Source organism: Phalacrocorax carbo, chromosome 1 (assembly GCF_963921805.1).
Source record: "Phalacrocorax carbo chromosome 1, bPhaCar2.1, whole genome shotgun sequence".
Classification (NCBI taxonomy): domain Eukaryota; kingdom Metazoa; phylum Chordata; class Aves; order Suliformes; family Phalacrocoracidae; genus Phalacrocorax; species Phalacrocorax carbo.
The window spans coordinates 131,298,064-131,316,867 of NC_087513.1; the positions used below are offsets into that span (position 1 = coordinate 131,298,064).

General features: G+C 37.4%; 1 protein-coding gene across 6 annotated transcripts in view; it reads right to left on the minus strand.

Moving 5' to 3' along the window:
- CNKSR2 (connector enhancer of kinase suppressor of Ras 2) overlaps positions 1 to 18,804 on the minus strand; it is a 225,188-nt gene that overhangs the window by 64,627 nt on the left and 141,757 nt on the right. For all 6 annotated transcript variants that reach the window (XM_064474342.1, XM_064474359.1, XM_064474335.1 and 3 more), the window contains one exon: positions 17,084 to 17,298. In XM_064474342.1, the coding sequence (XP_064330412.1) occupies positions 17,084 to 17,298 (215 nt within the window). The remainder of the gene's footprint in view (positions 1 to 17,083; positions 17,299 to 18,804) is intronic.

Sequence of the window (18,804 nt, forward strand, 5' to 3'; positions counted from 1 at the left end):
ACATTAAAGAAAGTTGTTAGTAACTCGAAATAATAAATAAAATGGAAACAAGACTGCCACTGAAAAGATTAAGGAGGTGAATACCTCAACCCAAACGGAAACTGTCACTCCTGAAGAAAATTTGAAACTGTAATCATATTCTGAATTATATGCTTTCCGGTTGCCCAAAATACAATTAGAAAAACTTTCCATTATCCAAAGGCAAGGTGTCACTTGATGTTCAACATATATCAAAACTCCCTTGAATACCCTGAGCCTCACTTTTTTGAATGCAATAATTTCCACCTGTAACATGTGATGTTTGAGCTTGTTGTATTTAATATTATACGTAAACTAAGCCCTCTGACAAATGCACGTCTAAGTAGAATATCAACAAAATATTCAAGGTATATATATGCCTGCCTTTACTGTCAGCAACCTCCAAAGTACAGGTATTTCAAGAGGAACAAAACATCATTTATTAAAGGGATTTTTTGCTATGTGTCATGGTTTAAACCGAGTCGGCAACTAAGCACCACACAGCCACTTGCTGACCTTTCCGCCCAGTGGGATGGAGGAGAGAATCAGAAGGGCAAAAGTAAGAAAACTTGTGGTTTGAGACAAGAACTGTTTAATAATGGAAATATTATTATTGTTATTAATAATGATGATGTAGTGAAAAGGAAAACAATAAAAAAAGAGAGGAGAACAAAACCCAGGAAAAACAAGTGATGCAACCGCTCACCACCCACCGACCGATGCCCAGCCAGTCCCTGGGCAGCAATGGCTGCCCCCTGGCCAACTCCCCACAGTCAATATACTGGGCATGATGTCATATGGCATATGGAATATCCCTTTGGCCAGTTGGGGTCAGCTGTCCTGGCTGTGCCCCCTCCCCTCCCAGCTCCCTGTGCACCCAGTAGAGCATGGGAAGCTGGAAAAGTCCTCCACTAGTGTAAGCACTACTTGGCAACAATTAAAACATCAGCATGTTATCAACGTTATTCTCATCCTAAATCCAAAGCACAGCACTAGACCAGCTACTAGGAAGAAAATGAGCTCTATCCCAGCTGAAACCAGGACACTATGTTTCTGGTTTTTTTAACAAAGGTGCTAGCCTACCTCTAGCCCTACCTTTCTGAGGACTTAGCCTCACACCCCATCAGCCAATGGAGATTTCATTCTGCATAGAACAGCCATAACAGTTCCTCTGTTCCTGCAGCTGTTCATTACTAAACTTGCTATGAGGATTATACTTACTTTAACACTCTTCGAAATGATTGACGGAGTTCTGAAAGTCCACCAGAAGACTCCACAGCTGTAAATAGCAATCTGCCCTAGGGTATGCCTTTCCATGCTTTTAGGATCAGAGCACAGTAATAGAGCTACATAGTAAAAAACTTCTAGGTGGAGGCTTACGCTAACAAAAGAGGTAACCAATGACCTATAACTGTATTTGGTCCTTTAGCAAGAAAGTAATCATGTATAGATGGTGTAATCAACTTTATCTGCACGCACATGATCACACATCAGCGTTTTTGTATGCACAACACAAAATTTTCAAGAAATGAGACTCTCAGGTTTTTCTCTCATTACCCAAGTTTCTGTCTGCTTTCAGCACTTGGGATAAAGTATTCATTCTTGGTTAGTATCAGACCTTCTGCATATTTGCTTAGAAGGGAAGCAAGATTGAAAGATAGTCATTAACGTTCAGAAGCCTGAAAATGTATTTATTATGAACTACTTGGTAGTAATTTGATAGCTCTCTATTTGGAAAAGTGTATTTAAATAAAAGTGTTAAATAATTTAATTTTCACTTAATTTATTTGTTTTATGCCAAATAGGTACTTCATAAACTGATCTTCCGATACCAATATTAAAATGGAGTGACTGATATCAGGAGATATGAGTATTTGATAAAACTCATGTTATGACGAAAATTAGAGAATTTCTATTCCAGTTGATACCTCACATAAAAGTAGAAGAGAAGTAGGCTGGTTTTCAAAACTATTGATTTGGGAGGACTGGTTATTTTGCCGAACTTCAGGAGTCTGAGAAGGAACTCAAAAGATTTGGGGTCAAACTATTCCTATATATGAGCTTCTCTAATATCTAATGTAAATTCCATGTATGACCAACAGAACATTACATCCATGACCAAAAAATAGATATATTCTAATAGTTACATGAAACCTTTCATGGTTACAGAATTTGTAAGTGTACAAAAAAAAGACCACAATTGAAACTTCTCTGAACATCTGGACTGGCCATAGCAATTAGTACTAAATATGACAGCTCCTAAAATCCTCTTTCAAGTGTTTGTTTCGACACTTTTCTTGAGACATTTTCCACTCGCTCATTTTTGGAAAGCAGGAAGAGAGAACCAGGTTGTGGAAATAATAACCTCCAATTCTTTTACCCAAACTTGAGCTCAGTCTGATTGGGAAGGAAAACGGTAAGTATCTTTATAGTTTTTTTGAGAGCTCAAGTCAAATCCAATTTTTCTCCAGCTGCAAGTTTAGCCACCAAGGAACCATTTACAGTCAGGCAGTTCCCCTCTGTCACTGTAAGATAACTTTCCCTAATTTCAGCAGAGTAGCTTGTAACATTTCTGATTACTGGAACTTTCTCCCTCCTGCAGGTGGAAAAGCCAATATCTGGAAAAAAATGAAAGCTGGTGCTGCCAATTATTTGATTGATCTCTCACGCTCAGTACTTTGAGAACACTGGCAGTGTTCTGTTTTCACATTTTTTTGATACACCACATATACGTGTTTCTCTGCATTTGGTGTGTGGAGATCCAAAATTTCAGAGCTAAAAGAAGAGTGAAAAGGGGGAAAAATTCAAAACTATTTATATTACATTGTCACACTATCCACACATAATAACGACCCATGCTTAAGGGTACTCCCAACAGAGGATTTTGCCAAAATCTTTTTTCTTTACCATCCTCTTTAGTCTCCATTAAGAGCTAATGATAGATAGTATTAATTATCTTCATGGATATTTGTAGAAAATGCAGTTTTCAAGAACTATGTTACAAAGGTATGATGAGATAAGACCTCTGGCAGCTCAGAAAGTTTGAAACCTCCTGACAATCAGCAGCAGAATTTCATTCACAACAGATAACTGTTTTGTTTACAGCAGGAACTGGTATTGAACTGTTATGTTTAGCCCTCAAAATAAGCAAAAAGATTACTGTTTATAGTCAGATAGGTCTTGAAGCTAGCTGAATCCACACAGGGCATCTGCAAGGCAGATCTTGGAAGAAAAGCTGAAGCTGGGCCACACAGGACAATATTGGCATAGGAGAGAAGAGACAAGGCATGACTTGATGCTCTGAAGGAATCAGTTACCAGGGCGAAGAGTCAAATGAAGCACCTATGGGTGAAATTACACTCAAAAGGGAACGTACTAAAACGTGGGATAAGGAAAGACTGTGCTCTATGTTATGACCCTATTTAGGAAGGCAAAGACTTCACCGCCTTGTTTGAATAGCTTTGTGTGTTGACCGGGGTTCAGAGACTGCTAACAGAATGAATATCTGCAAAAAATCTCATGCTCGGCATGTCTGTTTGTCAGGTCATGCAGGATGTTTTAGGAAATACTCCTGTAATCAGGAGCTCTAAGATTATTCCAAATCCTACTCTATTCTCTTTTGTTCTTCATTTTGCTGAATAAGTGTTCATTTCTTATTTACTTCTGAATTTTGAACTTCTATGTTCAATGTTCTCCAATTTATCTGTGGCTACAACCATCTAGCTGCCCAAAACCGGTACAAAGTGGTACTAAGTTGTGAATAAAGTACTTTTAATATTCTGCAAGAGCTCTAGTTTACACAACCCTTTTAAAAGCCAGGCTTCACTCTGCATAGGTAAAATACAAGTACAATAACAGGATAGTCCATGTGAGAGAAAATCCAATACAAAAACACAGCAGTGAATTTATGAAAGCAGATCCATAAGTATTTCCTACACTAAAGTCACAGGCTGATGACACAACAGTCACCATATGTGAGTAATTCATAAATCCATGGTGAGTTGGAATGAAAAGTGATTTACAGACAAAGGATGCCACAGTTGATTAACAACGCCCTGAAACCCTCGGGCTTGCCTCTCAAAAGCAAAATTTATTGAATCAAATCTTGATCTTCTGGTCCTTTGGTTACAGACACTTCTGTTCTCCCTGCACAACGCTCTCTGCTATTGAGCACACTCTATATGAAAAATACCATACCTGCGTTTAAAAGGACAGCATTCACCAATGTTCTAGCTAAGACATTTAATACTAAAACACAGTATGAACATTATACATGAACAGACTTCTAAAAGTGAGCTTGTGGAAGTAAGGTAGCATCATTATACTAAACATCCTGTGGATATTTCTCTTTTAAATGGCAGGTACCCCAGACAGAGAGAAGCATGAATCACTGGTTCTGTCAAATGGGTTGTGAGAGGCACAGACATATTAACAGTCACTGGAAGAATGGATCCCAGAATTCATGGCTTGGTATGTTATCCTACACACTATATTCCTCCTTTTCCCTTAGTTCTGCTTTTTCAGAACTGCAGAAAGGTTTTTCAATACTAAGGCCAAAGGAATGTGTATTTGCAAAAGTTGGCAAAGCAATGGTTTTCTTGGCTGCAGCCAAAAAGTCAATTTCAGATGAGATAATTTTCTACACCTACCTGCCAACCAGTGGCTCTGTTCCTGTTCCTATTCCTTCTCTCCTCTCCCCACAGTAGCTTTATGAAAGGCTTCTAGGAAGTACTACATCTACAGTGCATGGCTATGCCATATATCATGCACACTCACAGCTTTAACTGGAATCCTGTATTTTTGGAGCTCTGACGATGAATTCCAAACGCATGCATTTTGTTAGTGACCACAAGGATAAAGAGATACTGTGTGTCTTAAGAGGAATATGCTAAGAGCTTTTTACTGTAAAAAAGGTAGCCTGAGACCTTAAAGCTGCCAACTTTCTAGCTGCCTTTGTTGTAGGCAATTGCTACATTACCTGTACAGAATAGCCTATGAGGGCTAATAATATCAAGGATGTCTAATCTTTTCACATAGCTGTTCCCAGAGCTGCTATCCAAGAAGAATATGCTAGCTAAGGACAGAACTGTGATGGTCTGAAATGTGATAACAAACGCAGCTTTTCTGTTCAGGGATTTTTATTCATTCTCCCATCCCTTAACTTTTTCTTATAATCTGGGGGGACTCTGTGGCAAATGTTGCATTAGCTGGATGCAAATTTGCGGTCGCACAAACTAGTGCAATTTGTGCAGAGTTGTTAGCATAATGCATGCAAAACTTAGAAATTTTTTTTTTTAAATCTTCAGGCCGTGTTGAGAAAATAATATATAGTGGTCCTGCTTTCCACCATGAGGGAAAGATTTTCTTTCTTAGTCATTAAGCCACAGGACCCTTGGTTGAAATACTGAAGCAGTAAAACTTCTGGACAATATAAAATTTAAATGAGAGTTCTCACAGTCCCCCACCTTCTTTTCAACTGACAGAACAAGGACTGCAGCACTGTCACAGCTGTCTGAAGCAAATGAGGATAAAAAGTTAAACTAGACAAGTGCTGTTCATTAGAATAATTTATTCTGAGATCATTCTTCTGCTCTACATCTACTCTGAAACATGTAATTTTGGTACCTCCCACACTGCTTTTATTGACAGTAAGTAATCTAAGGGAGAAAGGGAGGGTTTGAAAACTGTATGTATTCTTTAATGGCAAAAGTCCAAGATGCAGCAGTTGTTCCATCACTGTATATGTTTCAACTGCATCCATTTAAGAAGGGAAAAGAAACTTACTTATCACCCATGACAGAATCGTATTTAACCCTTTATTTCTGATTTCTACCCCAGAGCAATTCCCAGTTTCATCTCTTACTGAAGAGAATGGACCAGTTCGAGAACCACAAAACAGCTGAGGCAGGAAGGCACCTCCAGAGATCATCTTATCCAACCCTGTTGCTCAAAGCAGGGTCAACTAGAGCAGGTTGTTCAGGGCTGTGTCCAGTTGTTTTTTTAATATCTCCACAGACGGAGACTCCACCAGCTCCATGGGCAACCTGCTCCAGTTAAACTATCTTCACAGTAAAAGTATTTTTTTCTCATGTTTACATGGGATTTCCTGTATTTCAATTTATGTCCATTGCCTCTTGTCCCTTCACAAAATATCACTGAGATGAGTCACCTCACATGCACTCCAGAAGCCTCATGGACTGTTTGTGCCCTGCTGTGTTGCCCCTCCAGCAGGCGTCAGTCAGTCAAACAAACGTGTTTCAAATGATGCAATTTCCTCCAGAAAAAATCTGGTTTTGTTTAGACAATTTGTCTTATTTATGGGAAAGGTAGGTTTTCCTCTGTATGTTTATCTAAACATTAAAACAATAAGACTATCCAAGCAGATTTGAGAAACTCATTCTGCAAGTGATCTACGTTAGAGTAGAGAGGTGGTCTGTGGCACAGCACAGAACTGATCCTGGACCTTCTGGGAAGGAAACCTAAACTACTGAAAAACACCACAGAAGTCAACCCCAGGGCATTAACAAAATCTTGCATCAGGCCCATGGTCTTTCTAGATGAAAAATCATTAGCTTAAAATAAAGGTCCCACGCCCCCCTGCAACACCTAGGTGCTTGCTTATGATGAAAAGAGTACATACACATCTCCTTCCGTAGCAGCAGTTAGCAACACTTTGACTGTGTCCCTCAGCATGAACTCTTTCATATTGCTCAGTCTGACTGTGACAGAGAAAAGTGTAGGGGATGTAGGGGCTCTGTAATGAATGAGGACAGAACTGAGAAAACAGATTTTTGCTTTATGGAAGACATACTTTTGCAAGCTGTTCTCTGTTAGCACTTGGGTATAATATACTTTCAGTGAAAGAAACCGAAAAGTAATTTTCACTTTCAAAAATATTAAGTTTTTGGTGAAAAATCAATAAAACAGAAAATTGTACATTTCTGGAGCCAGGGAGCTCACAAAGGCTTCAGTGAAACAGGAAATTAGTGCACAGTTGTGTGTGAAAGAAGCAAAGGAGAAGCACAAGACAAATTACAGCCACCAAAATGCTTTCCTTGCTCATCTCTAGAAGATAAAACATACAAACCCAAATTTTCGCCTTTTAAAGTAGCACTGTCGATCAGGAGAAAACCTTATCTACTGGTTACATTCCTCTTACGGATATTTCCTTATAATAATTTCCAAGGCTTGGAGATTTCTTGGTATTTGTGCCCTTCAGGACTAAAGTGACATTTCCAGAAGGTAGTGCTTTGTGCCTCTTTGTCATTGCACCCATGCTACCAGGAATAGCTTGCAGCAATAGCTGTAGTAATTGCTACATATCAGGGCTGAATTCAGGTAGCTCTTGACTATAGGAATTAACAGGATCTTGAAAAGAGGGGAAGTTTCCATGGGGAAATAAGGGAAAGGGCGTTTGTACCTCAGCCACTATACATCTGCTAAAATTCATAACAAACATGTCCATTGCACCTATGAACTAAGGTAGAAAAAGAACAGTTCATTCCAGGATAAAAGTCACATTACTTGCTGGAATTCAGTAAAATTTCATGCAAGTATAAGATGAAATAGCACTTCTCAGAAGGTGGGGAAAGATAACATTAGGTCTTTTTAATTCTGCGCTGGCTATGGTGACCATATGGATACAAACCAGCTTAAAAAAACAGTTTTACACTTCATTCTAAAGTTAGATTTCTGTAGTGTTAGAAATATTATCTACTTGGGTTAATCTGAAAGCAAAGGGATATACTTGAGAAATGGACAAAAAGCAGTTATCTCTATAGGAAAAATATGAGGTTTTTTTTTCCCTCCACAGCACAGTAGCAGAGATAGATTGGCTGACTCAGATCAGGCGTTAAGCAACAAGCACTTCTTTCCAGTAAAATAGAAACACCTAATAAAACAGCTTCTGTTCAGGAGCCGCACTGCTGCGAAGAGCCATTTTCCTCCCAGGGGCAACCATACAGTCTCTCACATGATTTGTCAGATCAAGGGGCCACTGCTGGTAAGCGGAGCAGAGGAGTGGGGCAGAGAGTCCTGCAGAGTCAAAACCGCTATTTTGAAAAAGTCACTTGTTCAGAAGCGATTACGCTGCTTGCCAAAGCATTTTGATAAAACGGTACTCTGAAATGGGCATTTGCACTCCCTTAATTCAAACAACACTTTCACCACTCAGTACGAGTTTTTTAGAATGCCAAATTTCATGACAGATGCCAGCCAGTGTTCTTGGTTCACTGCTTTCGTAGTCCTGATACCTCCCTTTTCCTTGTGCAGAAAGGAGTACAGAGAGGAGCCAGCTGAGAAGTCAGGACCTAGATCTGAGTTCTCACAGATGTGATGCTCCCCACCATATTGCAGTGATAACTCATGCTGACTCCCCTCTGGGCAACGCCTGACAAACACTTCTCTGATGCAAAATGCTGCGTTTAATCTCTTCTTTGTCAAAAGGGAATAACTGAGGGACTGAATAACTTATTCTACAGTAAAAAAAAAAATCTCAAGTGTGCTATTGTGATTGTACCAGCTACAGGTAATGTAGCTTACTCGTGTACAAATAATGCTAATACCTACAAACGCAGAAGTCCTCTATCACGTAAAAAAAGCAGGATACAACCAGGAATGATTAACTGAAATAGATAACAGAAAAAATATAGAATGGGCATGCAAAAGGAAATTAGGAAACGATCTGAGCTGGGAGATTTAGTGGCCTATAGATCTACATCACTTGACAATGTAAAATTACACTTTCAAAGCATTATATCATATGCAGCAAGGAATAAATCTAGACTGGCAGGGTTGGACTAGATGACCTTTACAGTAACTCTCTCATTTTTAAAGAATTCCCCACCTTCATCATTGAACGAAATTATAACAGGCCGTTTTTTCTCTCATGATCAGATGAGAAAGGTGGTAATAGAGAAAGTTTAAAATAAAAATTTTCCACAAAAAACTAATTGTGCTTTATGATGGCCCACAAACCGACCTTACCTCATCTCTAGAGCATTTTGCTTTGTTGCAGTAGTTAACTCTGGATTCTAATAAAAATGACAGATTATATAGAAATAGATGTAAAATCTCCCACATTCAATGCCTTCAAATTTCATTTTGGCAACTGCTTTCTCAATAAGAGACAATTCATGGTATTAACTGCTTCTTTCAAAGAGAAGCAATACAGATGTGAAAATATTCTCTCATCTGTGACAGGAATAATATTCCTCATGAACAATGCAGATATCATTCCATATAATTAAAAGAACTTAGCACTCCCTCCTGAGGAGATTACATATAACTATTTCATAAGATGCATGCTTAACCAGAACTCAGGTATAAAAGCTGCCTATGCACATCCACTCGCTTCAGTCTTGAGTTCAAAGGACTGAGAGTCCAGAACTGGCAAAACAAACGTGAGATTACCGAGGCACTTCCATAAGATGAGTTTGGCTAAACAGCAATGAAACACCAGAAACTATGCCTTAAAACCAAGCAAGGTGCCATCCTCTCAGCTACCCCTGAAATCTCTGTTTTATTGCTCACCTCCAACTTTATTGTGTAGTTTCACTTGAGGTTTGTGCTTTCCTACCTTTACAGTGGGAGCTAGTGCATGTACAATTATATTTAGACTGTAAAGGGCTAATTTGCAACAAAGCAACAGAGAAATGAGCTTTTTAATCCTTTCTCACTGTGGTAATAGATTGAAATTTTTCAGAATTATGAAATATTTAAAAAACTTCTTGATGTTCATTTAATTTCTGGACAGGTATTTGAAATCCAGTGCAGTTTCTTAGCTGGGAATATAAAAATGCCAATGCTTTTTAACTTCAACACAGGTATAATTTTTTAAATCAAGTATTTCTTACAAGTACACTTCTAAGAAGGAGTTTAAAATTTGCTTTGCTGATGATTGATGCCTCTAAGTCTGTAATTGTTCTGCAAGCTTCAGTATTGTTTTAATACTAATATTTAAATGGAGATGAAAGACCAGAGAGAAGAAGCAATAGCAATCAAAATTTTAACAAAAATTATGGGAATACTTATGGAGAATATTTTTCACAATTCACTTAGGTTAAATTGGACTTTGATATCAACTGCTAGACTTCTATTCTATAGTAATTACAAGTCTAACTATAGACAATTATGAAGACAGGGAGGAGAAAAAGGGAAAGGGAGCCTTGATATTTAAATACTGCCATAGCTGAACTTCAAACATTTTGAAGAAGAAAATGTACCAACTCCATCTGTTGCAATGGTACAATGACATTCTAGATTTCAGACACCTACTTAAAATCTGTGCAATTTATTTTCAATTTTTTTCTCTACAAATTTATTTTTGTTTAATTACAATATCCATAACAAAAATTCACCAAGCAGAGATTCTTTAAATATGGTAATGCTTACAATTATAATTATAATAAATCGCAAGTTTTATCTGTGGGGTGGGTTTTTTTGTTTTGTTTTGTTTTTTTTTTTTTTTAAAGGAAATAGTTTTCCAGTATATAGTGCTTATTAGATGCCATTTCTATTCAGAAGACTTTTGCAACAAATTGATGGGTAGCTTGCGCACAAGTTTATTAGGAAACTAATAAGCACATGTTCTGCACTTTCTTAAATACTAGTTACTGAGTATTACAATTAAAAGCTTTCATAAATACATGCATATTCAATTCAAGAATTTTCATTAAAAATGTAGGTACTTTATGTTCAAGTACCTTCTCTTTTTCCTTCCTTTCGGCCTTTCTGCAGAGAGGAATAGGAGGAGTAAGAGAAAATCAACCGCTTAAGAAGAGTTAGAATTTAAAGTTTTCAAAATCATGAGCTTTTGGCAAATTCATCTCTGTATTGAGAACACCTAAATACATACATTTTTAATTCATCTTTTAAAAAACATTTTCCTGTATTTTTCTCTGGAGGGGTGGGTGGGAGGCAAGAAATATCTGGAAATATGCATAATTTAAGTAGAAAAGTTATTTTTCTTAAAAGTTACTGTCTCCTTTCCAATTTATCTTATCATCTAAAAACTCATTTTTGCAATAGGTCCATAAGCAAACCTTCTTCACTGACAGTATGTTCAACAAGATCACTGTTGCAATCAATTGAACTTTGCATGCCCAGACGGATGCAGACCCACCGCTCCGCTGAGCAAACCCACTGAGATGAACTGGTATGGCAACCTGATGAGGACAGGTAGAGAGAGACCACTCAGATTGTAACTGTGGCCAAATCCCTCATCGTTGTTGCCTCAGTGTCCTCACTGGCAGAGTTGAAAAGAGAGTGCTTGGTTCTCTGTAGGTGCTCATTGCAGCAAGTACTGAAATTAATTATGTGAGTTAAGAGTCACTGAGCTGCGCTCCAACCACATGGAAGTCACACCTAAAGAGGACACACCATCACACACCACCTAAAGAGGAGAAAAATGTTTGCCAAAGGAGCACCAACTTCATTGAATTTGCAGCAAAAACCCTCCAACTGATGGCTTTTATTTTATTCCTCCCTATTTAAAGTAAAACTGGAATATTAAAGATTGTGCATGTGCACATACCTACATGTAGATTCAGCAAAATTCCTACAGAAAAAATCTTTTGTTTCTTTCCTGCATCCATTCCTGAGCCACTGGTTCCAGATGTATGAACTTAAAATGATACATCTTGCTATTAAACTTACTTTATTTTCAAATACAATTAAAATGATCATGAAAACTGCTGTAATTATTTAAACATTTTAAAATAGGCTGGTTATCAGCAAAGCGGGAAGCTGTCACTTTTGTGTCACTTCTTCTATGACACTCAAGTCATTAGGTATTGCTAAATATATATGAACAAGTGAGTATACACTGGAAAAGGCAAAGGGATAGGAGGCAGGAAGGGAGAAGGAACAAACAAGGTCGATAACATAAGTTTATTGGTGTAGGTTTAGAAACAGTTTGTAAGCAAGGTTGCTTTTTCTTGCATAACTCCCTACCATATACAATAGGCTGCAAACTTTTCTTCCCATAGCCATGCTGTTTCTATACTAAGGGAAAGTTGTATTCATCCAGATAGGAGCAGATTATTATTAACCTGATGCACAGCTTCTTTTGACTCATGACAATATCTCCCTGCTAAATAACCACACTATTTTCCTGCACTGAAAACACAGCACAACATACCAAGGAAATTCCTACATAGAATAACATAATGAACTTAAAAAACTATAATTGTGTGTCAGGACTTTCTTCTCTTGCGCTCCAAAGGTCCAAGGCAATTTTAACTGCACCATTTTATATCTAAAGGAATAGATCACATTGAACACCTGCTTGCACACTAGATTAGCAACAGATCAAACAGTTTGCCTTGGCTTAATAAAAACATTAACACTCTGTGTTGGTATTCCTTTTCCAATACTGAGGAAGAAAAATAGAATGGAAAAACAAGAACTTGGCTAGAAATCAGTGTACGCTGGAAAACACCTTCTGGAACGGGAAACAAAACAAAGCGAAGTGGTGAAGAGACTTTGTATGTGAGGATTAAACAAATACCATGACTGGTTACATGAGTTGATTACTTCACAGACATAACACAAATTAGTTGTTCTTTTAATATTATATCAGCTATTGCATCAGTTATGTTCAGCAGACACAAGTAAATGCTGTTCACTTTTCAAGGCCGTGCCTGAAATGCTCCCCTGACCACACAGTTTTTGATTGTAATGGCAGGTCAACGGTATACACAAAATTGTTAAAACCAGTGATTTTATGCAAATTTAGTATACTGATGGTCAGGAAAATGCTAGACTGGCACATTCTTCTGATCACTTCAGAATATAACAATTTGAGTCTGATGGCATTTTTCAAAATAACTTTTAGCAAATAAACAACCACCATGCACTTTTGAATTACCATGGTAATTTTTTAATGCCATCCACTTTGTTTACAGGACAAAAACATACCATTTCTGTTGCAGTTATTTAATTCAGCAGTGTAGTTGTTTGATCAAAGATTATTCTTTTCTATAGAGCCATATATAAAAGCAGCAGAAGCAAGGAGTTGAAGTCAGCATAATTGTGAAAGCTGCTTTTCTGCAGAAACCCTTCACAGTAAAAAGGTAATCAACCTGCACACGTCAATGGCTGCAAAATTCAAAAGGATAGAGGGCTGGAATTGTAAGGGGAATTCATCAGTAGCTAGTGGGATGCATTCTCAGTCCAAAATTATTTAACATTTATATCGAAAAAGAATTAAAACATCATTGAATGAAGGTAACACAGGTTTTAAAGACCAGTGAATGACATGAGACCTGAATGCTGAGTGAGCAGCATGGTTTCTATTCTAGGGAATTCAGAAAAAAAAGGAAAAGAAAATAGAGGAAAAAATAAAGAAATTAAATGTGTGGGTTTTTTTTTTAATTTCACAGAATATGCATATTATAAAGATAATTTTAAAACAGGGCTTTCAGTAGTTCCATTTCACTGCAGACCCCAGATTCCTGGAGCTTCCATACTCCATGTTATGGACTTGCAAATCATGGGGGCCCAATTTGAGGGCCCAGAGCCCTTATTCTCTGGTCTTTCATACTTAGGGTTGCTTCAGAGACATAGATAATTCAGCAAGCATACGCAAGAAGTCATGTTGCAACATGGCCAACCATATACATTGCTATATATTTAAGAACAAAAAATGCAAGACATAAATTATTAGATTAGGAATACCAGTGTTGCAAATCAGTGATTTGGGAAAGTGACATTATAGAAAAAATAAAATAAAAACCAAGCAATAAACATACTATCACTCCAAGTCTACAGTTAAAATGGGTAAACAGTACTTTAAATATTTAAATAGAGAGGTAGTGAACAGGAATAGAAAGGTTTTATTACCTTTCTATCCAGCTCCTGGAAATTTATGTCCTGTTCTGGCATACATACTTTAGGAAGGATGCTTAGGATACTCAGGATGCTTCAGGATTAAATATGAAGAGTTGAAAGAATTATGAGGTGAAAGGATAGGATGAAAGGATATGAAAACACACTTTCTGATGACAAACCCAGGATGCTCACTCTATTTCTTCTAAGCAAAAGAAGGCTACAAAGTGATTTGATTATAACCTGTAAATTCATACATTGGGAGATAAAATTTGTTAAAAAAAGACCTTTAAACGTAGAGGATAATGGTACATTTATAACTAAGGTTGGACACAGAAGTCAGGTAAACACAGGCTAACTTTTAACAAGAGCAACCAGTGATTGAAACTACTTAACAAGCCTGGTGGAGTATTGTATAGCACTGGGACCTAATACAAACAGTTGAGGCACTACAGGTACAAGTTAAACTACAGCTACCTGGTATATCCACTGGTGTGTGGCACGCAGCACAGAAAGCCACAGTATTGTCTCTTCATCTGATATTCTAGTATGATGAAAACATTGTCTTCTTAAAAGAAAACAAACCAAAACCAAACCAAACACAAATCAAAACCCCCAGTCTCTTTCACTACTCTTAGTGCAGTTTTTCAAGTTACCACTATCCTCTGCACTGAACTCATGCTCATTCAGAGGCTCCCATTTACAAAGTCTTTGTGAAAACTAGGTAGCTGATGTTTGTAAAAAAATATTTTCTAACAGGACAGCCACTTTTTACTGGATTTTAAGATGCAATTTGAGCATAAAGTATGCCTTCATTGTCCTATTTGTTATCTATAGTTTAATAAAACTGTACTGCAGTCAGATAGGAGTTCCTTGTGTTTTACCTGTATTCCCCTGTTCTGTAGCTGCTCACTGCACTGTTTATTTGAGATTTTAAGAAAAGTTCTGTCCAATTTATGACAAACCTCCGGCTCTGCTATGTGGCAAAGACATATAGCTCCATCTGCAAACTAGATTATGGTTTCATAAGCCAGTATGCTTGGGTGCCATCACCACGAAAAAGGAACTGCATTTTACTACACAGTGGCAGCCAGGTGGCTTCCAGCAACAGGACCAGCAATAATCAGCTGCAGAGGGCTGTAAAGGCTTTGTGAAGGGCTCCTTCCCATTTCCCCGGGGACAAATCAATGGCCCAAGCTTCCTCTTTCTGTTTATTTCAAGCATTTTGCTTCAAAGCCAGTTAGCAGATCAATACTGATGTGTATGCTGAACAACGAATAACTTATTTTCCTTTTTTAATTTTTATAAATGAGTTAGTTCCCACTAAACTTCCAAAAAGATGCTGAAGATTTAGTAGCATTACAAAGACAGGCATCCTTTAATGGTAATGATGCATAAAAAGGATTAGTTGACTCTGGTGGAATTTGTGGTGTTAATAGTTCAGGCATTTTGTGGACGGGTATCCAAAGTACATGAAGAATGCTGGTTGTCAATTCTAAGTTTGCTGTTGCTCATTAACTTCCACAGCAGAATTCTGAAGAATCTTCCAGTTCCTGTGTACGTAATTTATTTTTGTACACAATTTGGAAACTAGACATAATGGGTAAAAGAGGAAACCAAGGGAAAACAAGGATGGGACATTAAAAAAACAAGAAGAGTTTTTCTCACTGGACAGCGTCAGGAATTTGACGTATGCTAACTAAGAAATGTTACTGAGATATGAGTATTCTCTCCATACATGGAAAGTGTTGCAAATTTACCACACTGTTCTTTACAGAGTGGAAAGTCCTCCATTACACAAATAACTTTTCTATATTTTTTTTTTCTTTCTTTCTTTCTTTTATTTTTTTTTTTTATTTCAAGGGCTGTTGCACTCATTAGACTCCTTCTAGGAAAGACATTACAAAGAGGACAGTTTGGGGACACTTGCAATCTCCCTGGCTTCATGTATTAAGAAAACATTATATATCAGTCTGCCTTTGAAAACAGAAATCTCCCCATTATCACATTTCCAACTTACATAAAGAGCATAAAACTGAAGTTGGAAATAATAATGTAAGAAAAATATTTAGCATCGTACCTAAATTACTATAAATGAAAAAGAATGGGAATAGCAGTTCTTGAGTCTGGGAACCTGATTTAATTAATGTGTACCACAAGGGCTTACTTTTAATACTAAAGTAGTCATTTATGACATCTCTGAAATTTATCAGACTCACCTATACACGGCAGCACAGGAAGGAGTTTTAGAAGCCAGTGCACCAAGCACTCAGATGGTGTAAAATGATGTAAAAGCTCCATTAGTTTCAATTAATCTACACCAATTATAGTGCGATAATCCCTAGCGATGATTTACAACAGGAAACCAAGTTACTTGTCTCTTAAAGGTTCAGTGAAGCTCCACCTGCCAGTTTTTCACAGCAGACTTCCTGACAAGCCCACACTGCCAGCTCCCTTAGACACTGGCAATCTAGAATACACTCTTTGTTAGCATATGAAGACCATTTCAATTATTTCTACTGTTTTGCTGTACACTTACTGTTTGTATATTCCTCTACAATGACAACTTTTACTAAGATCTGAAATGTAAATACTTTTATGGGGTGAACGTGATATCATATCTAAAATATGGTGTGATCTTCTAACTCCATTTTCTCGACACTATTAAAAACTGGCAAGCTACTGCAATTTTCCTTTTACATCCTATTTAGCAGAATCCTTTCCTTCATATTTACTTGAGTTATTGAGGGCTATATGTTAAAAACACTGAAGGGGAGCATTAGGGCTCCCCTTACCTCAAAGGAAAACCAAATGCCTCCCACAGGTTTTCCTGTTGCTATTATCAGGCCTTTAAAGTACCTGTAGTAAAGGGGGTGCCTGATAAGACTTAGCACATTGCAGTGACATAGATGCCAGAAAGAAGGTTTCTAGCCAGTCTGGATACTGCTGCTTCTTCCCTTTCCATCAATAGCAAGTAAGTCAAGGCAGAGAGACCACACTCCATTTGAAACATGACATCTTCTAGTTAAAGGAGATGGAACACTGGTGACCATCCCACATTTGTAACAACAAAATAAAGAATTCTAGAATATTTCCTTGAGATCTAGTCGTTGACTGAAGAATAGGAATCAATGCAATGGCAGCAGTCCAAGAAAGGTTTCAACACCACCATAAAAACAAGGCAGTCTCTCATTATAAGCACAGAGCAACAACTTCTGTTAATGTTATTTTTACTTACGTGGTATAAAGCAGTTTCTGGTCCAGGTGTGCCCATGACGTCTTGTCTCAATGAGTCCATTTGTAAACTAGGCAACAGCGAGTAATGACTTGGACTACTACTCTTGTCTCCCTTCTTTTTGGACTTTTTGCCAGTATCCTTTTTGCTATTCCTTTGGAACATGTAGTCTTCTTGACCTATTTTCTCATTGCTCATATAGCGAAGCAATGAATTTTCTGTTGAAAGAAAAGTAATGCAAAACATCATTGTGAATTGTTCTACGTATGTTAGTCCTGCTTCCAAAATATAGAATATTCTTGCTAAGATCTACTGTCATTTTTAACTCTTACAGACTATTTCATTAACAAAATGCATTTGCTTCTTTGGCCTGAATATAATAAGAAAGCAACCTTTTGGCAGGGAAAATTCATGATTCTTGCAGTTTTCTGGTATCTTTGACAATAAAAGGAATGGAATATAAAAGAAGCCCCACAGCAATAAATTCTGATTTGGAGTTTTCCAAAAATGAGCAATGACACACTTCTGATCATATGTGTAATCTTTTTTTTTAAACAAGATCCTAACTGATACAAATGACTGCAGTGCCATACATTCAAAAGTAATTAGCTTTGAACATTCACTCAAGATCGTTCATCGTATCATCCATACTTTCCCCACATACTCTTCCAGCATCTACCAGCTTGTAGATGGGGGACATCCTGAGCCAGAAGCAATGTTTGTGAATTTAGGAAATCTCAGCAGATTTGTCTTTCATGAACTTGTCTGGTCTTTCCTTGTATTAATGTGAACTTTTAGCGTCCACAGCCTCCTCTCGCAAGACATTCCTTAGCTTCAACCCAAACTGCACGAGGAGCCAGCTCTTTTTCTTTTTAACCAGCACACGATGGAGATATTTGATGTCTCTCAGGTCTTGTTTTGGAAAAAACAGCAACAAACCTATTTCATTACTTCATTCTGCACAAGATTTTATAAACCTTTATTATGTCCTGCCTAAAATCTCCCAAACTTATGATGGCCAGCCTACTGAATTGACTCTGGTTTAGAGGCCACTCCATATACCTGATCATTTTGTTGTCTCCTAAACCTTCTTCAGTTCTAGTGTATTTTTCATAAGAGGCGAAGAGACCAGAACTGCACACACACCCACCATGAGCAAGAACTTATGCAGCAGCATAAGAATACTTCTTAATTTGTCTTGTATTCTTTGCCTAATAATTCCTAACATTATTTTCTTTTTTGATCCCTACTGAACACTTTGTTAATATTTTTATGGAACTATCATTACTGTAACATCTTGTTCCTGGGTGATAATAGCCATCTCAGATGTTATAATTTTGTATGTGAAGTTATGTATCTGGAACCTCACAAACCAGAATTTTGAAGAACTTATCCTTGATGATTTTGAGGTGAATCCCATGCTGCTCTAGAATGTTCTCCATCCAAAAAGAACACATGAAGACAGAGAAATGTGATTTATAATTCTCATTTAAGCATAACAATATTTATCAGTAATAACCATTACATTTGTCCTCTTGTATTATAAAATCAGGACCAGTTTCAAAATGGACTGGATAATACAGCTGGACCAAAGAAATGCCAACATAAAGTTAAGCCAAACTGCAGGGCTTTGTAGTCATGATTTTCTTTTGCCTGGCTGAACAACTTCCTCAATTCTAATAGAGGCTCTGCAAAAAATTAAGTGTATATACTGAAGGAACCCA